The sequence below is a fragment of the Talpa europaea genome, assembly GCF_964194135.1.
Source record: "Talpa europaea genome assembly, chromosome: 9".
Taxonomy (NCBI): domain Eukaryota; kingdom Metazoa; phylum Chordata; class Mammalia; order Eulipotyphla; family Talpidae; genus Talpa; species Talpa europaea.
In genome coordinates this window covers 2609635-2633793 of record NC_140076.1, presented here as the reverse complement: position 1 = coordinate 2633793, position 24159 = coordinate 2609635, and the positions used below count along the sequence as shown (strand labels likewise).

The 24159-nt window shown below is 51.5% G+C and overlaps 1 protein-coding gene across 9 annotated transcripts in view; it reads right to left on the bottom strand.

The window, feature by feature from the left end:
* CAMTA1 (calmodulin binding transcription activator 1) overlaps window positions 1–24159 on the bottom strand; it is a gene marked incomplete at both ends in the record, with an annotated part of 637202 nt that overhangs the window by 588706 nt on the left and 24337 nt on the right. For all 9 annotated transcript variants that reach the window (XM_084243539.1, XM_084243542.1, XM_084243546.1 and 6 more), the window contains 2 exons: window positions 18607–18725; window positions 23468–23537. In XM_084243539.1, the coding sequence (XP_084099665.1) occupies window positions 18607–18725; window positions 23468–23537 (189 nt within the window). The remainder of the gene's footprint in view (window positions 1–18606; window positions 18726–23467; window positions 23538–24159) is intronic.

The following is a 24159-nucleotide window of genomic DNA, read 5'->3' as shown; positions in this document are numbered from 1 at the left end:
CGGCTTGCTGGGCACTGGCCCAAACCTTGACTCGGCCATCTCTCCTCAGACCCCACGTCGACCGCACCAAGTCCCCCACGTGAGCCAAACTGCTGCCTCCTTTCGTTGCTGTGCACGTGGGGTCCCTCCCGCCCAGAAGGTGTTCTTGCTGCTTCTCTTTGTTCAGCAAACAACGAACCATCTTCAAAGTACAGCTTCTCATCACATATCCACCTAGAACTCACGTGCACATCACAGCGCCATGGTCCCCTGGAAGCACCGTGCTGCCCGACATGCCAGTCGTGGGCACCTTTACTTCATTCTGAACGGCCAGGCTGAGCACGGCTTGGGGCACAGTGCTGGCACTCGAAATGGCTGCTGAGCAAAGAGATGAGCAGACCCAACGCTTAACCAGCAAACTCACTTATAAAAGTTACCAAAATGTAGTCCTTAATGGGAAACTATAAGCAGCAACATTTGACTGAAATCACGAAACCCTCAGGATCTCACGGACAAACACCTTGCTGAGCGCTGTCGGTGACGCCAACGAGGCCCTCTGTCATAACCACAGCGCAGGAGAAGTAACTGGTGCTATTCAGTTAAGGCGATAAACTGCCTCATCCGAAAATCAAGCTGCGTCCCACACCAGGAGAGGCTGAGTCTGGAACCGCGCGGAGAATCTGCCCGTCTTTGTGAACAATCAGAACAAGACACTCTGTCTGCAAACTTGTGTAAACACCTTCACACCCACTTCCTGTGCCGGCACAACCACCGCCCCGGGCAAGCAGAGTCTTTATTTGGGAATTGCTTCCTCATTACAAAGAGAATAAAAAAGCTACAAGGAACATTCAAATGAAAAGTGGCTCCATAGATGCAGAGCAAAAACAGGCATTTTCCAGTAGTTTCGAGGATGAGCTCGTTCTGGTTTCTCAGGTTATCAAAACAGATTTGCTACAGAAGTTTTAATGAATCTGTAAAATCTACTTTCAAGTCTAAGAGAAATCTTACTTCAAATGTTAAAGTCAAGTATATACAGAAGAAAGTGGGAGCAGTATCCCATTAACCTATGTCCCCAACCTGCTGGCAGGCCCACTCAGGAGGCTGCTGACAGTCCCTCTCTGGAGGCTGAGCCGAGTCTCACACCACATGGCCAGCACTGGCCGCGCCGCCGCTCACAAGAGCGCATGTGCAGAGCAGCGCCCGCAGCCGCGTGGGGGCGGCACCCCCAGACTGAGTGCCAGCGCAGCGCCAGCGCCCTACCCGCCCTGCCCCTGGCGGCACCAACGCGTTCCCTTTGGTCATTCGTGTAGCGCGGCCTTGCCTGGGTTTTGCTTTGCCTTCCAGATGGAGGGGGACTGTGAGCACCCTCCCCACCTGCTGGCCACCCCGAGTGCCTGTCCCGGTGCCTCACCCACTGCTGCCTCACGTCTGTCTGCCTTTTTCTGACTTGCAGGACTTCTAATTATGGGCACCTGAGGGAAGCAGCGGGGAGACAGGAGAGGTCTGCTGCGCCCTGTGGGTAGCTCCCTGGCCGGGGATCATACTCAGGCCACAGTGGCTGGTGATAGCTTGGAGAGTGCTGAGGCTTAACCCCTGCGTCACCAGGGAGGCCCCCCAATTTGACTTTTCATTTACTTAATGTTGTCTTTGGATAAACAGCCCTTTTAATGTCATTCAATCTAAGGTTAGTGTCTTATTTAATATTTACTTGTAGACACATGGGCAAGTGAACTCAAGCTTGATGGCGTGTTTATCAGTTAGGTGCTGACTCCAAAGCCATCGTGTAGGAGGCCATAAAGTTTGGAAATGCACAGTGAACAGTAATAATTACCCTCACACTAGTAATTCAGTGAGAAAATTCTGAGAGACCAGCAGCAGCCAATCCTGGAACCAGAGATGACCCCCACCCACCACACAACCCGCTGCAGGCTCCGGCCTCTGGCCCCAGAGCACTGCTAAGGGCAGTGCAAGCGGCAGCAGGTGGTGGGCACTTTACCACCTGCCGAAAGGGGCCCCATGGGGCTCAGCCTGAGGCAAAGGCCAACAACGACAGTGGACGGCAGTGGTTCCCCGCCACACACCCTGGGGCCGCAGGGAGGCGGCAGGGGCCCACTGGGCCGGCTCCAGCGCGTGGCTCCTCCAGCTCGGGCAGTGTAGAGGCCGTGGGCTCGGTGCCTGGAGCGCGGAAGGGACCACCAGGTGCGAGCTGTGAGCCAGACGGGGCTCTGGTCCAATCAGGCTTGCAGTGGTGAGACCAGAATTGCTAATTATCCCTAACTTGCCGGAGGATTCCGTGGGGGAGGCCCTGAGAGCCGCTGTAAGGCGGGCAGGAGCCAGGCGGGCATTAGAAGGGCCGCCTTGGGAGGAGCACCAAGGGCTGGGGCCTGGCATCTCAGGGAGCTGTCAGTCGCTGGTGTGGGCACACAACTCAGGAAGAGCTGTTAACGCTGGTGGCTTTGACAACTCGGCCTCCTAGTGACCGGGGCCAACCGGCACTTGTACAGGTGACCAGCACTGAGCCCGGGTCACCCCCGAGAGCTGCCAGCCGTCCGCGCCACATCGGGTGCTGCTGCCCCGTTGCTGTCTGGTCCAGCTTCCGGGGCTGCCGATCGCGACCTTCGGACTGGGGCTGGGGCTGCTGCGGCTCGTCTCAGGGCCCCGTGGGCACCTCCAGCTGCAGTGATCGGGCTCCTGGCCCGCTGTAGCCGGCTGCCACACACTCCAGCCCTCGCAGGCGGTACAGCGCCATCTCGGGTGAGCAGTTTTTTGTTTTGGGCGTTTGGCGCTGTGGACACTGTCTGGGGTGAGGTAGCGGCCACCTGCGGCCTTAGAAACGGTTTCCTCTGTTTCCTCTTTTTGTTCCCTGAGCCCGAGTGGGCCTGCCTTTGTGCACAGACGGTGACCTGTCCTCTGCTGGCACTGTCCTCTTGACGGCTGTGGCCCCACGACAGCCCCCCCCCAATAGCTGTTTCAATCCCACTCTGCGAACTCTACATGGGGAGGAGCTAACCTCTCCATCCTTGTCCAGGATCTTTCCCCGACTAAAGCAACAAGTTTTCTAACCGCTGAAGTTTCTCAAAAACTGATCATCTTGCAAAAACAGTGTCTTTGCAAACTGGGTGGCACTGAACAGACGAGCCCACTGTCAGTGTCGGACTGGGTGGGAAATGCAGCAGACACTGAAGAAACTGAGGGTATGGGGGTATGGACAGAGGTCAGAGTACTTGATGGAGGTGGACTGGGGGGAGAAAGAGGAAAAAAATGTTACAAATAGGGGCTTCCTTGTATTAGGCTGAAAGGTAAAGGTAAGGGGACGGGAGAGGCCACAGGAAAGGCCGAGTGGAAGCCTTTGCCCCGACAGACTTTTAATCCAGATTCACACTTGCCGGTCGGCCCCAGTGGTCTGTGTTCTAATGAGTAATTGCACATTTTATGACGTCACTTGTCTAGGACAAGCACTCCCCCCAGGTCTCTCTCAGCTCACTGTCAACCACAAGAGAACTGCAATGCAAGCCTAAAGCAGCCCACAGTGGCCTGGAGGTGGGGCTTCTCAACCTCGGCTGCACTTTACAATCTCCCAGGGAGCTTTATAAAATCCCAGCCTGGGCCCCACTGCAGAGCCCTCAACCCAAGAGGCCTGTGGTGGGGCCTCCCAGTGCGTTTAAAACACCCAGACGAGTCTCGCCTGCGGGCAGAGTGGGGTCTCCAGCTCCCCCTCCTCATTGCTCTGACTCCTGGTGAGGCCCTTTCTACCTTTTTCTAAGTTTGCTGACGTCCAAGAGCTCCCACTTGTTTCTAAATAGCCGTCAGGGCCAGTGCCAGCCCCAGGTGAGAGCCTCCAATCCAGAGAAGCAGCTGCCTCACGAAGGCCAAGTGCCCCCGGCTCCACCAGCGCCGCTCCGCTTCTGCTTTGTGAATTTCGGTGCTCCCTTAAGTTTGACTGAAAAAAGGTGGTTCAACTGCTATTTAAAAGAATTTTTTTAAGTCTGAAAATCAGCAGACCTTTCAGTGCAAATATACGAGCATTCAACAGAGAAACAGCCCAAACTGCAAGCCCCTGTCCTATCTCCTGGGTCCAGCCCCGGGTACCTGGCCCGCGTGGGGAGTCTCAGGGTTTGCAAAAGAAGTGGAGAAATGAGGAGAATCTCAAGTCACTCCCCTCTTGTTTCGATCAACCACTTGGAAAACTCAGCGACAGCATCAAGAAGCCTCTTGTTCCGAGGTAGCCTCTGCTCCTGCCTGTCCCAGCAGCTGGGGGGATGGCCAGGGGCAGTCTGTCCAGATGCTTCTCTGGAAAGCCACGTGTAACCCGTGCTGCTGCTTGATAGAGACAGACACGAGCTCGGAGGGTTGGAGCGGGCTGGCTCTCCGTGGGCCTCCACCAAGGCCCACCTCCTGCTTAGTGGTGAATGTGGGGGCATATCTGACAGCAGTGACAGCAGAGGTGGTGCCTGAGCGTGGGTGAGGACAGCATGGCCTCTTGCCCTGACCTCCACGTGAAAGGCAGCGTCTTGCTTAGTGGTGAATGTGGGGGCACATCTCAGCAAGGCAGGGGCCCAGGGGCTTCTAGCCACTTCTCTTACCCCAAGTTCGCCATGGTCATTACTTCAAATACGTGGCAGTCACAGCCCCACCGCAGATCGTCTTGAGAACACTGAGGACGTTCACACAGGTTATCATGTCTGTCGGTGTGTCGGTGCCTCAACACCGCTTTCCCCGCGTTCTGGCGGTGGCTTGTGACGTGACTCTGGGAGGGGCCCAGCCCTCTTCACCTGCCTGCGGGAGGGGCAGGAGGGAGACTCCAGAAGGCACAGGGCTGCCTCTGATCCTGGGAGAGCGCCAGGGTTCGATGAGTGACGATTGTGTCTAAGAAGCCGGCGAAGCACCGTGGGGCTGAGGCCCAGTGGGGCTTAATGTGGGACACGCCATGGTGCCAACTGCCCTGGAGCGACGTCACCCAGAGCACTGTGTGGAAAGAGACCTGCAGGCAGAAGCCCCAGGCCCCTCGCCCTTGGAAGGCTGGACTGAGGAGGACGAGTGACTCGAGGCAGAGGGGAGAGGCCCGAGGTAGGAAGGACACCCAGAAGAGAAACGGTCCAGGGAAGTGCAGGGTTTGGCAGTTTGCATGGCACTGAGGAGGAGGTTCACAGCAGGGCCGTGAATGGAGAGGGAGGGCCGGTTACTTCCTTGAGAAGTTTTGAGTGAAGGACTTAAAAATAGGGCTCTGAGGAGAGGGCGGCTGCTTGCTTTAGTTGCAAGGTGCCAAGTCCCGAGGGTGGCTCATCTGAATGACCTGGGAGAACCGGGGGGGGGGGGGGGGGGGGTATGACCACAAAGCAAGGTGGCCACTGGGCTTCGTCCTGGAGACCGGGGAGGGGAGAGGCCCGAGCGCCTGTGAGAGACCAGCCTTCGGCAGACAGGGACACCGGGAGCACCCGCTGGCCTCTGCTTCCTAAAGGAGCACTAAGCTCAGCAGGAGAGAGGAGCAGGTGGTGCTGGCAAGGGCCAGTCTAGCGTGAAGAAGGCCACGGGGCCAAGGGGCCGTGGAGAGTGGAGGAAACCACGGTGGCAGGTACCAGGGAGGCTGGCGACGGAGACTCAGAGACGCCAGGCTGGTCGAGGCTGTTCTGCAGCAGCCAAGCTGCCGGGGTGGGCACAGGGCAGCCTGGGGCTGGGTGCAGGAAGGTTTGGGAATTGTGCAGCCGGTGTGACAGAAGGGGAGACGGAGGGTACGAGAGTGTCACGCCCCGTGGGGCCTGGAATTAAAGCTGCGTAGGAAGAAGAACTGAACACAGGGGCTCCTGTAGATGGAAGCCGCTGAGGGTGGCCGAGTGGGAACAAGGTGAGCGGCAAGAAGGTGGGGGACATGGGGGGGGGGGTGTGGGCGGAGCTCTCCAGCCGCATGAAAGGCTGCAGACGGCCTGGCCTGGGTGAGCGGAGGGTCCCAGAGCCGGGGAGAGGGTTGCAGCCTCAATGCTGCGCCTCCGGGCAAGGACGGCTTGGACGCCCCTCGTAGCGCTGAGCTGGGTCCCCTGGAAGAGGGGAGCCCACAGCAGGCTCTCCACTGGGCCAACCTGCCTCCCCGGAGCCTCGAGTCTGGTGAGAGTCTGGTGAAGGCGGCTGAGTGCGAGTGTATCTGGGAGATGAGGGCGGGAAAGGGCTGTCGCTCAGCAGCAGACACAGGGTGCACACACCACGGGGCCAGTCCGCAGTGGATCCCTGGAACATGGGCACAAGCTCTGCGCTGACCACCACCTGGCATCAGAGCAGGCCGGGAGCTGCAGCTGCTGGCAGGGCTGTCCCCGACGCAGGGTCCGGAGGGCGGGGGCCTGCTTTCCAGCAGGTGCCCAGCTCCCCCTCCGACGTCTCCAGGCTTCCGGCTCCCACGGGGCACTTCGGTCGATCATCTCTTCCAGCCTGGGCCTGCTCCACACCACCAAGCCCCGCACCCGCACGTTCCCTTCGCAACTCCTGCTGCCACCGGCGAGCCTTCGCAGGGACGCTGGGGGAGACCCGCGGCGTGCAGAGCCCGGTCCCCACCTCGTTCGCTCTTCAGCCCACTCTGATGAGGCCTCTGCACCCAACACTCACTGGAAACCCTTCATCACCAAGAGCCCCGGGGGCCTACCCCAACGGTGATTTCTCCAGACTCCAGGACCTGCCTGCGCCCCCTGTCGGGGGAGGACAGCGGCCCCGAGACACCCACACCATGACGTCCAGCCCTGTGGACGCAGCTACAGAGCGGAGGAGGAGAACGGCAAGCTGGGGTGGCGGTGAGGCTGCTGGCCAGCTGGTCTTCAGCAGGGAGGTTAAGCTACCGAGACTGACCAGGGGGAACTGAGGGAACCCACAGCCCTGCAGGGCAGCAGGAGCGTCAGGAGGAGGGGGCGCGGGCAGGGCCGAGACGCTGCAGTGACGGCTCTGAGGCGGGGAAGGGGCCTGTGGCGGCAGGAAGGCCCAGAGCAGGGCCTGTATGATCTGGGCAGACGGGAAAAGGAGAGTCCTGGAGCCTGCGGTGGCTTTTCAGGCTTTTATTGAGCTTTCACCAGGTACACGGCAGGTGGGGGGCAGGGGGCTGGCAGCCCTCCCAGCCCCCGGCGAGTCTTCACTCCTCCTGAGCTCTCTGTGTTCTCTTGTGGGCTCTGCTTCTCCTTCACTGCCCTGCCAGCTCTGCTGTCTTCTCCTGGTTCCGTTCCGCTGGTGTCCCCAGGACGCTGCCCTTATAAGCCCAGTCTCAGCCTAGGTGTGCCCACCTATGCATGCCCACACCCACTCCAGGTGCCCGCCATCAGGCATGCACATAGGACCACAGGGATCCATCATTAATGCAAATGGTGGGAGGGCGGAAAAGCCTGATGATTTTTCACTTACCCCGCAGGGCCCCTAGCCCTGCCAGGTGAGGAGTATGGGCTGCTATAAGAAGACAAGGCCAGGTAATGTGCTCCCCGAGGGCCCTGGAAAAGGAATGTGGCCCGACTTGGCTGTGGCCTGTGAGGCCCAGTCAGAAGTCTCACCTCCATGACTCTATACTGTTGGTTGTTTTTTTTTTTTTAAGATTTATTTATGCACACAAGAACTGGGGCACAGGCCAGAGGTGTGGCGGGGTAAGAGGACTCACCAGAGACAGAGTGGGGAGCGGAACAGGTGGATCCACTGAAATCCACTGCTGAGAGGAGCAGCGGGTGAGACAGGAGAGGTCTGCTGCGCCATGTGGGTAGCTCCCTGGCCGGGGAACGAACTCAAACCGCAGAGGCTGTGGACAGCTTCGCAGTGCTGCGCCTTAACTCCTAGGCCACCAGGGAGGCCCTGATTCTATGCTGTTTTTAAGCCACTAAACCTGTGGTGATTTCTAGCAGCAACAAGTAGAGAGTGGATATGCCCTCCTCGAAACACCTTCTCTCAGCCTCACCCGCACATCTGCCTCTTCACCACCCCAGGCCCGGGCAGCCTCTGCTGCTGCTGCCTTCCCCGCCCCGCTCAGGGCTGGCTCCGCTGCTCCACCTCCTCTTCCTCAGCGTCAACCCATCTGTTCCCGCGGGAGCTCTGGGACGCTCACAGTTGCCTGCAGGACATCACCAAGTGATGTCAAAATTAGACTCCTGACCCCCGCCCCAGCTCTCTCCCCCTCAGGCTGCTGGGTCTCAGTCACAAGCACCTGCACCAGTGAGGCAGTGCAGGCTGCACCAGCAACCACTCCTGTTTCTCCCTTCCCCTGCTCCGACATCCAAACCACCAGCCCTCACACTCCAGCTTCAAAACGCACCCCACTTTTCACCCTTCTTCACGACTACTCCCAGCTCTCACCAAGGTCACCGACTGCTGCCACAGCCTCCGCGCTGCCCGCCCTGCGTCCCCTCTCAGCCGCAGAGCAGCCAGAAATGGGCTTTGAAAGTCAAGTCCCCGCGTCACTCACTTTCTGACAGTCAACACCAATGACCTCCTGTTACCTTAAATTGCAAGTCTTTATTCCCACAACATCTACCTGCCCACTCTGTGCATCTCACCTTCCAGGTGCTCGCTCTGCTCCAGCCACAATGTCTAATTTATTTTTTCCTCAGACTAAATGCGTTCCTGCCTCGGGACCCTTGCATCTGCCATTCCTCTGCCAACGATGCGCTTCCCCCAGATCCTCAAGCGGCTAGCCCTCTTCCATCATCTGACCCCAAGCCAAACATCCCCGCCTGAGAAAGGACTCCCCCGCCAGCCACAGACGGTGCACAGACCTGGCAGCCCCAGCAGGGCTCATCTTTGCCCCCTATGCACTACTTCCCTTCTAAAGCGTGAGCTCCCTGAAAAGAGGAAGCTTATCTACCTGGCATCCTCGGCATCAACCACTGCCTGGCCCTCAGGAAGTGGCCGAATCATAAACGCCAGCACAAAACGCACAGCGGAGCATGCAGCGGTGAACACTCCACGCCGTGCGCACTGTCGGGGGAGCCACCACACGAGCAGAGCCGCGCCGACCACCACGCTGCAGCGGCCTGTTCCTGAGGGGACCATGTCTGTGCCCACGTCAGGCAGAACAAAGTCTGAAGACACGTCCACCAAAAAGTCCACTGTTTCGGAGGGTGGCTCTGGGTCTGGCCCTCTCTGAACTGATGGGTGGGAAAGAGGCTCCTGCCCCAGACTTCATGTTTCCTCAAGGCACGAGGTCCCCACAGAGGACAGCCCCTCTTCACCCAGGCCAAAACCTAGAGGACAACAGCCTGCTGAACGTAAGATACAGCACTCCGCGTGCGAGGCCCCAATTTCCCTGCCGCAGCCATGGTCCCACCCCGCCTGGGGCACACGCTCTGCTCCCAGCTCTCAGCACAGGCTGCTCGGTGCCACCAATGGCCGTGGGAAGCCAGGCTGCCCGGTCCGGGACAGAGCCCGCGGCAGCACGCCCGAGCACACCTGCAGGGTCTCTGCTGCCAGTTCCTCCCGCGTTCATTCATCCGTCCCTTCACTGCACACTGCAGCCCCTGAGTGCCAGGCACTGTTCAAACCTCCCGGGATCCGCCGTGAACGAGGCAGGGCAAGATTCCCGCCCACCCGGCCCTACAGTCCAGCGGGGCAGCCAGACCAAACCGGTGAGAGCAGCCAATTATACAGTGTATCAGATGAAGATAAACGCTAATTCCAAAACACTTATGTCTCATTTATGAAATAAAAAATACATAATCACCACACAGCAGGTTCTCCCAATTGCTTAAGGAATGGATTGTTAAAAATGACTAGAAAATGCTTAAATATAAAAATTTTGAGTAATAATAATTAAAGCTCTTAATAAAAATGATTCTTAAATAAAACAATTAAGAGTTAGGAAATCTAAGTTTTGTTTAAACAGTACAAAAAAATTTTAACAGGCACATGAACTGTATTGATACCAGGAAAGGGGGGGCTGTCGCCACACATTTAGACATGGCCAGGACACTGGGGGCGACCCCACTGTGACCCCTGCCCTAAGAGCTGCCTGATCCAAGCCCCACACGTGTCCCTCAGAAGTGGGACACAGGTGGCATCTCCTTTCCTTCCACTCTTGACTTGTAAAAAGGTAAGCACATGTAAGTGCTCTTTCTCCTTTCTTCCTGAAACTGCAGCCTTTTCTGAATGAGAACTCTCTTCTGAATGAGAACCCTCGCTTCCCTGGGAGGGCCCCCTTCGAGGCCTGTTTCTCTGGGTGGTGCCTGTCCCCACACAAGGCAGGGCATGACTCTCAACATGTTGCCTTAACCTTTGTGTAGGAAATTACCCCCTTCCCCGCAGGGCCACGACAGTGACCTCTTTGCAAGGAAGTACTCAGGCAAGAACTGCACACAGAAGGTTGGCCTTGCTTTTTCCTAAAGGCTTGGCATTTTGAAAAACTCCTTGACTTAATCAGTCATCACGGCAAGACTGCAGGATGCAGGGTTAAGACACAAAAGCCAAGCACTTTCCTATGTATCAGTAATGAACAGGTGGCATTTGAAATTAAAAACACAAAACTATTCACATCAGCACACCCAAAAATGAAACACTTAGGTATAAATCTGACAAAATATGCATATGAGCTATCTGAGGAACACTATGAAACTGATGAATGAACTCAAAGAACTAAATAGATGGAGATAGTCCATGTTCATGGATAGGAAGACTAGATGTTATCAAGATGTTTGTTCTTTTCTACTCAATTAACAGATTCAACCCAATCCCAATCAAAAGCTCAGCAAGTTACTGTGTGGCTGTCAACAAGATGATTCTCAAATTCATATGGAGAGGCAAAGCACCCAAAATAGCCAACGAGTTACTAAGGTAAAAGAACACCATCGGCCTGACAGGGCCCCAATCAAGAGTTACCTCGCAACTGCAGCAGTCAAGGCTGACATCTACTTCAACTCAACACCTTTCACCAGATCAGAACACACACACCACGGACACCGATGAGAAGCCGTCAACATAGCCACGCCTCCTGCCCACCACACCCGCCACAGCAAGCATGTGCCAGCTCATCCCACCTGCACCATACCCCCCCAAGCCCACCTTGGGATTCTCATCCACCTAGAAAGGATTTCTTCTGTTTTTTTTCCAGCTTTCTAAAAACATTGAAACTGAACTTAAGACTATTTTTTAGGGACCTCCCCGGTGGCACAGTGCCCCGTGAAGCTGTACGCAGTCTCTGCAGCGTGGGTTCAATTCCCAGCCAGCCAGAGAGCAACCCACATGACACAGACCTCTCCTGTCTCGCCCACCACTCCCCTTGGCAGTGTACTTACTTCACTCAGTCTGCCTGTTGTTCTGTTCCCCACTCTGTCTCTGGTGAGTCCTCTCACCCTCCGCACCTCTGGCCTGTACCCCAGCTCTTGTATAAATAAATAAAATCTTAAAAAAAAAAAAAAGGCTATTTTTCAGGAATTTCTTTTAAAATCTCCAACAGGGGCCTCCCTGGTGTCACAAGGGTTAAGTCTCAGTGCTATGAAGCTATCATAGCCGCTGCAGTCTGAGTTTGATCCCCTCCCAGGGAGCTGACCCACATGGCACAGCAGACCTCTCCTGTCTCCCCACTGCTCCCCTCAGCGGTGTGTTTCAGTAGATCTGCCTGTTCTACTCCCCACTCTGGTGAATCCTCTCAGCCCACCTCTGGCCTGTACCCCAGTTCTGTTATGCATAAATATTTTAACTTAAAATCATCAACAGAACTTCATAACGACAACTGAATGCATCATTAGAACGGCTGGTAGGCAGAATTAAAAAGCCTCAAAGGTGGGCAGACCAGTGAGTAGGTAACTAGGTAGGTTATATGACTGTCAGCTTTAGGGTTAGGCTGTTTTCAATTATTTAGGCCAAATGGAGATGGAAATGAAGGGAGAGGGGGAGACTATCTTTCATGCTCCTGCTTTCCAAAATGCTAAAGAAAATCAGAGTATGTGCCACATACCTCTACCACTGCCGCCATCACACCAAGGGCATGAGCAGAAATTTCAGATAAAGACCCAAGAACATGGTAATAATTCTGCATTTGCTGACTTCAAAGTACATGAGGGGAGGAAAAAACTCTGAGAAGCTCAACTATATCCCACGCTGTGAGGAATAGCGGGGCACACAAGAGCGGTTGGGGGAGGGGGCGCCAGAAGGTGCTCCAGGAGGCTGGGTGCTTCGCCAGGGGCTCAGCTGGCACTTGCCAGCACACATGTTCTTGGCCCCCGACTCAGTTTAACGGTCATTCCGCATAGCACCCGTGGTCGCCAGGCCAGGGAGGCTGTGGTTGCCAAGCGCCACTGGAGCCTTCCCAAGACACCGGGGCCCTCAAGGTCACTGAGGAGGTCTGACCTGCCCATCGCTCTATAACCTGAAGAAGTATGGCCTGTTAACAGACAGGTTCTCACAGACACACTCACAGCCCAAGTCAGAGAGCCGTGGTCGCAACCGCCCAGGCGCACAGGCATCGTTTACGTGGTTTTTGGTTTTTGGTCTAACAAGAAAAAACTGGAGGGGAACTTAGGACCAAATGATAGATGTGTGCGAGGCCTAATGACATACTTAGAAAAGAACTTGCTGAGCAAAAGAAGGCCTCTGAATATTCCCTGAGGGGCTGGGGCGGGACCCCACAGGGCGAGATGGTGCCACAGGCAGAAATCAAAAGAAACTGCTGGCAAACACCCTTTGTTATTAGATTCTTGTTCTAAGAGACAATATGATGATGGGGAAACATCACCCATCATGTTTAACTAATGCTGTTAACATAAATTTTATTAGTTATGTGCTTTCTCTTTATGTAAAGTATATATCTGCTTGAGCTTTATATTTGCATAGGAACTCTAAGAATTAAGAAATCTGTACTGAGGTTTTTGTGTTTTTATATATTTCATTCATTCCACAAATTTTCAGGGAACACTGGCTGGCCAAGTAGTGTTCACGCCCTGCATTTTGATATAATTTATGATAGTAACAGTTCAGGTCAAAACTAAGTTCACAGGAATTTTCTTATTTTAAAGCAAAGCCCCTCTAACCTGTTCTGCTCTGCAGGTAAGCCTGTTCTCCTGCTTTCCTCAGAGCCAAACCTGCCTGCGCTGACCTCTCATCACCCGTCTCCCCTCACTGATATGGAGGACGTTTTCCCCCCGCTTCCCAATACCCCAGCCTACCCCTTCCCCTCACCCCCAAGCTGAAGCCAGATATATAGAACGCCTGACAAATAGGCCTGCGTGGATTTTGGCATCCACTCATCTCACTTCTTGTTCGACGTTAATCAGAGGCCTGGCCAACCCAAATGCAACAACGTCATCACGACACAGGGCAGCACGGGGCACTGAAACTGGCCAAGGACACTTGCTGCCCAAATAGCTTATCAGTCACTGAGTTCCTCACCTGCGCACAACTGCAAGACTACACAGGTTCAGAGAACAACGATAACAGGATTTATTCAACAAACCAGGGGAAAATAAAGAGTTACTAAGGCCAAAAATGACCGTTTACCTCACCCAAAGCAGTGTCCAGTGTTTTCAATACCTAAACAAAAAGCATCCAAGATGGCATCTTCCCGCCAGCGAGGACACGGAACGCCGCTCCCGAACAACAGGCCACACTCCCAAGATGGAGTCTTCCCGTCACTAAGGCCTGAAGCACACAGCAGCCAGACCATAGGCCAGGTTCCAACTCACAAAGACAACAGAGGACACAACAGGAGATGCTCCCCAGATCTACCAAGACACCCCAGCACAGGACCAGACAAGTGACACTCAAAAGAGCAGCTGCAACAGCCCAACAGCCAGACAAACGGCCACACTCAGAGCTCAGCAAGCTCCTGCTCTGGGTCCTCGCCTCCCTGCCAGGCTGTGACCGCAGCAAAGCCAGGAGCAGTTTCAGTCTCTCAGCTACTTGCAAAGCCCCAAACTTTTCCTCTCTGAGGTTGGCTGGAAAAGAAAGCTTTTCCACAGCCCCCAGAGCCCCACAGAAGCCTCTGGAAGCTCTGTGTAGTGGGGACGGAAATCGCTGACCCCAAAATCACTAAAGATCCCAAAACTCTAAATTCCCAACACCAAATGCTGGGGGCTGCTTCTGCAGTCCCTTATGTTTCTTATCAGTTGCTCACCCCAAAATGCGATAATAACTTGTTAGCATTTTCCCTGGGGCTCTCCGTCCTCACCTGCTCCCCCCTCCAGGGGGCGCCACCTGTAATAGTCTCTGGATTCAGCCCCAGGGTACAATCGCATTGGACCTGAAACTCAGGCCACAGGTTGTGTTCAGAAACTAAGTGCCATCGCTCTTCAAGCTGGCACTTTCTGTTGCCACATTTTCCTTTTTGTACTTTAGCCAGAAAAGCCCCGCTGAACTCAGAGATGAGTCTGGGGCTGTTCAAACCATCGGGACCGCCAAGCCGACCTGCCAGGGTGCAGACCTGCCAGGCCACCAAAGCCACACTCCACCGGAGCAACCAGAGCAGATGCTTCTAGGTTCTGGAAGCCTGACGAGACCTAAATGACCCCCCAAAATGTGGGCTCTTTCCAAAAGGCAACACAGGATCACACTAGTGCGGCTTAGCATGTGCATGCCTACCTCTACTGTCTAGACAGACATGTTCATCGTTAAAAAAATGCCTTTAATATGAAAATCTCAAAAGCTACCACCAACTGAAAACCTTTGGTGCGCAACTTTAAGCTCGATTCAAACTAGAATCCCATCCTGTTTGCTTACTCCAGAGACACTCTGTCTTAGAGGAAAAATAAACAAAAAAAAGAGTATTCGTAGCTCAAAAATCACATCACACAAAACCGACCTGAACACATTAAGGAGAACATGTGCGCTGTGAAGACTCGGGTGCTCGGGGCCCAGCTCTGGGAGAACGCCACCCAGGCCTGGGGAGCGGGGAGTGTGGCAGCTAGAGTTTAAGTCAAACAGCTAATTAACGCCTAAACCAAAGGAATTTCTAGTCTGGACAACATATAGGAGCACTAATATGTGTAATTATGAAGTAGTCATTTGTGCAATCAGAAAGTTGCATTAGCATAATTACTTCTGGCTCTGGGCCTTAAAAATATTAACTGAAAATGCAGACGCCATCTACCCGCGCACCTAGTGGGGACGGGAGACCCGGCCTAGCGCGGCCTCCCTCTCCGGCCCGGAATATAAAACCTGGCCCCTGAGCTGCACGTTATACACGGGCACAAACTTTCTGCTTTTAAGGTACTTTCTTCATTACACAGGGGCCACATGCTAATAGTCATCATTAAGAATCAAAACTACTTTCCTAAGAAGGGTTTGCTACTTCTTTTTAAAAGGTCATGGAAAAATACATCAAGTTTATGTTCAACACTTGAAAATGCAAATGGACAGAAGCCATACAACATGAAAAGCCCCGAGCAACGGCAAGGCCTTGGGAAAGTCTATTCAGAAGCTCAGGTTGCCTCAGTTTAAAGCGAGCACAACCACACCCGGACCAAGGATGGCCGGGAGGAGACGTGGCAGCTCCCTCCAGGGACCCAACGGGCCCAGCGTAAAACGGACGTTCAGGTCGCCCTCTCCTGGGCCCCTTCAGGGCCGGGGGGCTGTGTGTGGCCAGAAAGCATCACGTACAACTGCTCTGGTTTTGGCTACACCATTTAGTTTGCAACTGCAAGTAGCATTCAAAAGGCACAGGAGACCTTCCCCATTCCAGAGGGTAAGAAAGTGAAAAGTAGTTTAACTAGGCCCTAAGCTCTCTCTTACCTTCTAATTAACAATCTTCCTTCAAATGACTTTCAGCTTCACCAAACATCTGCACATGAACTCACAAATACTGCTACCATGTTAACTTTTTTTAATCCAAACTAAATTACAAAATGGATTTGCAGAGGACACTAAAGTACTTACGAGTTATGGATCTTTGATTAGGGCCAGACGACGCATGATACAAGTCTCTAAGAATGAGTACGTAACGAGAAGAAATCAAGCTCAGCTGCGACGGGCCCCAGCAAGCGGGCACTCCCGGCCCGGTGACTGAGCCACCTTCCGCCTGCACACCCTCCTCTGTGCACTGAGCCATCACCACGCGACACGAGTGCAGGGCTCAGGAACAGCACGCGGCACCCAGCCGCCAGAAAGACAAGCGCCCAACACCACACTCTCCAAAGCGCGGGAGTCACCTCACGCCCAGGGAGCACATGGACATGGAGACAGCGCGCGGGCAGCCTCCCTGGCCACCCACCAGCACAGACGCAGTGTGAGCCAGAAACACCCGGGCCGTGCCCCGAAGGCCCTCAAGCCACACGCCGCTCCCATGGGGGCCGGTCCCAACGAGGGGCCCTTGAGGAATGCACAACACGGCCCCTGAAAACAGCCAGGGCTTCCCGGGGCCCTCAGCCAGGGCTCCAGGCAAGCGGCCCTTGGCGGTGGTTCCATCGCGCTCATCTCTGGGAGCCGAAGACATCTCAGGGGCAGCCCTGGCTCAGCTCGCGGGGCTCACGCAGGCCACGCGCCCAGGCAGTCACCTGCATACTGAAGCGCGGCCCTCCCAGCTACATCAGCACGCGAGGGCAGGTGAGACTTGGGGATAGGCGCGCACCCGGCAAGGTCAAGGAGCCAAGTGCCGACACGGGAGCACGGGCTGCTGTGTCCCTCCCACTATCCGAGCCACCTGCATCCCATGACACTGCAGCATCCACAGCTCCTGTCCAAGCCACTCTGAGGTGCCCTGACTTTTCCCAAAGCTAAAAAAGAAACAAGGAAAACATACCCGTGTCCTCTACACAGAGCCACAAGCCAGCCTGGCACCAGCGCGCTCACAGCAGTCGCTGCGTGGGAAGCAGACAGGGCACTGAGAAGCCCCTGGTCACAGGGAAGAGTGGGCCGCCCCGGCCACCCTCAGACATGTCCCCCTGTGGCGTCTCCAGCCATCGTGCCAGCCTGAGCAAAACCCCAGCTTCCTGCCTGGAAACTTGGACTCCAGTGACACCATGACCCGACGCAGCAGAGCAGAGGGGGCGGGCCAGGGGGGCCTTGATCCTCGTCCTCCCTGAAGTCCCTACTGGGTGTCTGTAGCACACTAAGGTGTCAGTCAAGCGGGCCACGTAAGTACTAGGAGGCAGGCGAGCGTGTGAAGGTGAAGGGCAGGACTCAAAAGTCCCCAAAAACGTTTTGAAACCACCGATGCAAAGATCTACCAACTAAATTTCTGACCCGCCCGCTCTCGCAGGCCCCTGGGCACCCTGAATTTAAGCAATCCCAGTTCATCAGGCAATCTCTGGTTTCAAACGTCATTTCAAATGCAACTAAAGCTGCCAATTTCATAGGAAACAATACTAAAAAAATACTTAACTAGGATGTGTTGTGTTAATCTGCAAATAAACTGGGGCTAATGCAAAATAACATGGCATCCAATTCATGGTTGAGGGATGATGAAGAAACACAGCGAGTTTTTAGAGAATCCATCCTCTAGTGGAACCCCAAATTATTCAATTTTGTCGACAAAGTAACAATCTCGTTTTAAGACAAATTTCTTTTTTTCACATCTAAAATGCTTGTGATAGTTAACATATGACTGATTAAAACAGGAGGCTTCTAAACTAGCTAACGTATTGCAAAGCGAAAGTATTCCAAGGGGGAAATATAACTTGTGCAAATCATCCAAGTGTATACCTTAAAAGAAAGTTAAATTCAGCTGAGACAAGGCGACAGAGCTGAGAGTCTTAGTGTCTGAATCTGTAAACTGGGTGAATAAAGAGGCTTCCGCCCTTATAATGCACAAGAAAAGCAGCTGAGTCAAGAAGTTAGAGCAAAACAATCTCTAAGACCTGAGGGTCAAGAGGGAACACTCTTTTCTCCTTACGTGTCATAACATAACCAACGCCCAACACCGGGCAGGGTGTGAGCTCTCACTGAACTGGGAAGTAACTGTTGAACCAGCCAGTCATGGATTCAGACCAACTCTGCAAAGCCAGTACCCCAACCTGAAGCAAGGGGGAATCCTCCAGTTGAGGGACACATGGCATTCCAGAACCACTCTGCTATCACCCCACATGGAAATATGCAGATTTCAAAAGCAAAAGAGGACCAAGCAAGCCACCCCTAATGCTAAGGCTCCCAGATTAAGATTTACCAAAAAATGAAATGTCACCCAAGAAGGTCAACTTTCATTCATTCTGCTTCACCAGCCTTTTTTTCTAACTGAATGCCAAAAGCAGAATCTACCATGCACCCTTCATTCCTCATAAAAACGCCTATCGTTAAGGTAAACCAGGAAACTCTCCAAGCAAACTTTCTTCATCAGGGAGGATTAAGAACTGTTTGGCTAAGAAGCAGAGCCTTCCTACACCACAGAAACCCCAGGCTGTGGGGACACAGCGAGATGGGGGCACTGAGGCTGCAGCTGCGTCAGCCGCGACACCGCAAGAGCTAAGGCCCAGTGGGGATGCAGGCAGAGTTAACCACCAAATGCAAGACACCAGGGCCAAGGCACCCAGCCACACCCACACACCCGTAAGTCAGCGTGCACATTCTTAGATTTTTCAATGCAAGCCAAGCAGATCGCAGTTTGTGAAACCTGAGTTTCTGTCAAACGCAGATGATTCTCATCATTTATAACTTCCTAGTTAAATATTTTGAATTTAAGCTAACATCAAGTATTGCTATGCAAAAATGACCTAACAGTTTGCCCTTAAAAAATTATACCCCTAAAAACAGAAATGTATCTACCTCATTAGTGTTCCACCGGTGCCTCTCTTTGGGTAAACTTGAACATTTCGGCAGACATTCAAGCAGCTTTTTCGGTAAAAAGATTTTTACATGACTACTATTGCTGTTCCCATGATCATCTATAAAGAAGAAAACAATAAATTCAGAGAAAATAATAGAGAAAAGCTCCTTCCGCAACAGCAGTTCAGTCTGTGAGCTGGGCGCCCAGCAGGCCCCGCTGCTCGCACTCTGAGCTAACACTCAGGCGCACTCTGGCCAGAGGGTGGCGGCAGGGTCTGGTCAAGAGTTCTAGAATAAGACGGAGCTTCTGCTCCAGGACAAGCCAGGAAACAGGTAACATCCCAGTGGCTGCCCCAGACCAGAATGTTACTTTTAAAGGTTCTTTACCAACTTTTCATGAAGCGCATCAGAAGTGCCAGATGACTTACCCTCATAAAACCCAAAAATTTTCTATTAAACAGTTGAAAAGTTTTAAGATTTTTAGGGAAGGATAATCATAATAAAATATGACCATTTTATTCATAAACTAATACTACTTCATCCCCTAGAATACAAACGAGACTTATCCTTTCAAAAGCAAATCACAAATCTTATACACATAAAGAATTTAAACCTGCAGTTAGCTACTAGGTGATACAGAAGCTGGTCTTTCTAGCCTAAATCCAAAAACATATCATTTTAATTAACCTGATTTACATATACATATCTACATAATCAATGTAACTCTTTTAAATGAGAGAAAAGTTCGTTACTTTCATACAAAATGACTAATGGCTAATGGTAATCAGCCTATCTGCTGCTTTTTAGAAGAAATTATTTCCTTTCTGTAGCATTTCATTCATTTATTTACGTATCATTTCTTATTACATTCCTGGAACACAGTCCTTACGCCCAGTTCAAAATTTCTTCCCAGTTTTGCACTCTTAGGTCAGTTTCAAATTACCCACTCCGAGTTTTTATAATGCTGACTGGAAGAGGTTCCGATACCCATAGGATGAGGGAAACGCTCAACCAGCTACTCAGGAGCATCAAGCTAAAACACTGAGGCTGAATTTGCTCCAGGAAAGCACAGTTGAAATCATTTAATCTGATATTAATTAGGTATCATAAAAATGCTGAACTCAGAACTCCAGAGTCCAGAATTTTGGCCCAGTTCTGCTACTTTCTCCTGGTGTGACCTTGGGTAAGTTACTTAATATTTTTTGTTTTCCCAAATCAAGGAGAATTAGATCGGCAGGCTGTAATTCTCCTCTAGCATTACAGGATTTACTATCATTCACATTTCAATTACTATCATCCACTAACTTAAAATGCCCTACAATTAAACTGCCTTAGGTAAGTAGATACACATACTAGTTAATATTGTTGAAAGCGAAACAGAACAATACATTTCTTCCAGTCACTTACTACAATTTTGCTCGGCACAGTCTATTTCTGAACATGTGAAAAACATAAAAGAATAAAAACTATTTTCTACAGTCACAATAAAATCCTCTCCAAACATTTTTCATCTGATTCACACATTTATTCTCACAGAAAAGATCTGGACAAGAAATATGAGCATAAAAAGAAAGGCAAAAAAATATATACTGCATCAGATGGAAATGTTTTGTAGGGAGGAACTTTAAAGAGTGTTAGCCTACTAAATCTTTTTTGGTCCATGAACTATACAACCAAATGAATTATAATGCCCATCTTCTAGTCTATAAACAGCATAAAAACTTAAAAACTGACTGCTTTTAAGAATTCAAGATTTATATTTAGAGTAAAATTAAATTTTTTAAAACTTGGTATGAAACCAAAAAAAAGAAAGGAAAAAAACTGTTCAACTAAAAAGAAGTTCATAGAAAGTTCTGTATTCATTACACACTGTAAAACCTTTCTAATTTTATGTGCTCATGCAAGCTCCCTGCACCCCACCCTCCCAAGGGAGGCCGTGGGTCATAAAACTTGAGAGCGCAGTACACCGCATCACACAAGCCTGCGCCTCCCTTCTTGCTTTCCCTAGAGAGATTTCGTTCTCCTTTTTAAAAACCTCCCAGACGTGCAGCATTCTGAAAGCAGTGGTGAAAATCCAGAATCTAGACTTTTTTTGCAGGGTCGTTTCATGAACATCAGTTCCCTGTGGCTCCACCCCCGGGGCTTGCTCTGAGCTAAGGTGACCCACTTGGGGCAAACTTTCCAAGGCATCCCTGGGAACCATGGCCAGCACCGCCCGCTGCTGTGCCTGTGATCACAACCGGAGGTCAGTTCTGCTCCTTCAGCCTCCTGGAGGAATCCAGCTGTCCTGTGGCGTACTAAGCGTGTATGTGTGTATGCGCGTGTGTTCACACTCCTGTGTGTGTGCAGAGAGAGAGAGTACTCTTCTCGACAGCACAAGTAACCGCTACAGAGCAGGCTTCCGCCTTCCATCCCGGCAGTGAAGCAGGCGTGCGGAGCCGGCCCCCAGGCTGGCAGGGAGGACAAGGGCTGCGTAAGCACTGTCTCCATCGGATTTCTAAATATAGCACTTGGTGGGGAGGCGCGGCCATGGGTTCAAAAGAAAAGGAGTAGGCCAGGCCACCGGGTCCCCCTTCATCAGTTCTTAGCTGTGCTACTTCCTGAATGTTGGGTTCACGCTGGATGATTTTAAGAAATGTGGCGGTGGGTCACGTGACAGCTTCCCCACGGCCCCTTCTGAAGACAGGAGTTTCCGTGCTGGGAAAAGAAAATGAGGGACTCAAAATGTTGAATCCCTTCCCTTCTTTTTAAATTTCACGTTTTCCAGCTGAAGTGTGAGAAAGAATCACGCTGCTTTTACGCTGGAAAAAGCTGCTCCTGTGACTAACGTGTAGGAAAGGTGCTGTTCCATTAAAAACTGCTTTTGTATGCTGGGAATAACTACGGATGATATAATAACGAGATACAGCCAAGTGCCAGTTTTAAGATTCCTGTCTCAGCACGAGAGTCGTGCCCATTTCTGGAGGTCACAGAACAAGTGGGGGACAGAGCCGTTTCCACTGCGCCTCGGCGCTGCATCCAAGAGCCAGACTCTGACTCTGCAAAATGGGAGTGTCAGCCACATACAGTAAAACATATCATTATCATTACCTGGCAAAATACGTGTGTGATAGCTGACTCTACAAAATAATTTTCTAAGCTACTTTACAATAAAAATAACTGGTGACACTCTCTGAACTGACAGGTGACTTGCACGGCTGACAGCTATAATTCTAGAGAATGGACCATTCTTGTCCAGTCACCCTTCAAATATTTTCCAAATAATGATTTCAGAGGCACAGTATGATTTAACTGGGACCTTCTGAAATGCACAAAGAATGCTCACTCACTTAATTAGGCAAAAAGTAGGAATCTTGTCTTCATGCTTTATTTCTAAAAACTGAGATTCACATTGCCAAAATCTTTATTTAAAGCCAGAGAAATATAGTTGACCTTTTCCTGGGAACACGCTGTTGACTTCAGCAAGGTAAATGATAACTATTATTAATTCTAACCTCCACCTTATTTTGATTCATAATTAATAAAAACTAAATAATTTTTATTCTGTGAAGTCTTATTCAATCAAGTTGATTATGATTAATCTCTCAACCTCTAGACCGCACTGATCAGGGTAAGTTGGTATAACAGTATATCAAGTTGCTAAATCTTATTGGGAATATATTTGATCAACAACATGGAGTGGTAAAATTAAAAGCAGCTCTGCAATTTTCTGTTTAGCTCTAATTATTATGTGCTTCGATTTAATTAGTAGGACAGGCCCTGCTGCAGGAAAACACAGGCACGTATTGTCATGCTCCAGTCAGCACAGGGCCCCCCGCAGGAACCCGCCTCTGCCGGCCCTTCTCCTCACCCTCACCCAAGGTAGCAGGCACTGAGCGCCAACTGCAGGCCAAGCGCTGGTTTGATTTCTCTGCATTTTTTTTCCAAAGAAATCTTCCAAAATAAACTAAACTCAGCTGTAATTACCCAAAGATTTTTTTAAAGGCTAAGAAAATAATCTTCTAATAGGAAAATGTAACTAGTCTTGCCATGAACAGCTCCTCTGCCCCCTGAGCCTGTGGGATGGCAGAGCTCGTCCTATTTCCAGGCGGCCGAAATTCCCCCTCTGCCTGCTAATCAGATTACAGACTCTCTGGCCCAGGTTTTTGGTCAAGTCATGGCTCAAATTCAATAAACTTCTCTCTATTTATCTGCATTTACATTTTCAATCTAAGAATACAGGCAGGGCAGGTAAGGCAGGGGCACGGAAGGTCTGAGTCCATGGTTTCAATTTGGATTTGGGGGTACCCTCCCCAGTCGATTGCAATTTCAGCTGTATGTGATCAAGTAAATTTACTTCATCTGCTATTTCTCAGGGAGCTCTGTAGCAGGCATCCAGAAAAGAAGGTGACACTGAGCTTCCTCACTGGTCCTCACCGAAGTCACTTAGGCACAATTACCCCCATTTTACAGATGCAGAGCCTGAGGATCAGATTAATTAGATCCACAGCCAGCGAGTGGCTCAGATGGGACAGAGAGCGCCCTGTGGGTTGCCCACAGCACTGAGAGCTCCTATTGTACCCGGGGAACCTGGCACAAGAATTGTGGAACTGTTGTCTGAGCATCAATGCTGCAAAATGCTTTGAATTTTCCATTTGATTAAGCCTTTTGCCTTTTTTAATCCCCACAAAAACTTCACACAGGGAGTATTATTTTGCTATCCCAGAAGGATTAAGTAACTCATCTAAGATCACACAGCAAGTTAAAGGCAGAACCCAGACCCCACACGTCCCTCCACAGGCCACTCCCCTGCGCTATGACGCTGAAGCCACTCACTGCCAAGCCCACCCCTTCTGTAAGGCAAAAGCTTGTCGAATCCTACCTTCTATAGGTGGCACGGTGTTGAGAACACAGTAGGTGCTAGTTCCGCAGAATACACTTTGGGAAACGCTCTAAGGAAACAGAAAATAAAATGTAAAACTAATCTTTGAAAAAGATAAATACTGGCTCTTCAGTGCTATTCCTGCCAAAGGTGCAAAACCTAAATCTAGTCACGAGGAAACATCAGACAGATCCGAATGGAGGGACATTCTGCAAAATGGCCGGCCTGTAATCTTCAAGAGTGTCAAGGTCATTGTGAAAGTCAAAACAGACTGAGAAGCTTCTGATCAGCCCCAGGGGACTCTCCGAGAGAAGGGCCAACCAGAGTCCTCGGGACTAGCACCTGGGACTAGACAGTGGACACGCCTCACACTGGTGTCCCAGTTTTGGGTTACTGCACTGTGGTTCTGGAGAAGGATGTTCCGGTTTGTAAGAAACACACAATGAAGTGTCTGAGGGTGGCAGAAGGTATCGACAACCTAATTTCACAGGGGGAGGGGGAGGGGAGGTAGGTGGGGGAAGGGATTCCCTGCACTACGCTTGCAATTTTTCTGTAGACTTCAGAGGTTTCCAAATTTCAAGGACATGCGTGAAGGAAGACGCGAGGGTTGTGTGCACATCTGTGACGCCGCAAAGATCTACTAAGAAGAACCAATGCCGATGGCATTTTGCAATTGAGACTATAATCAAGGA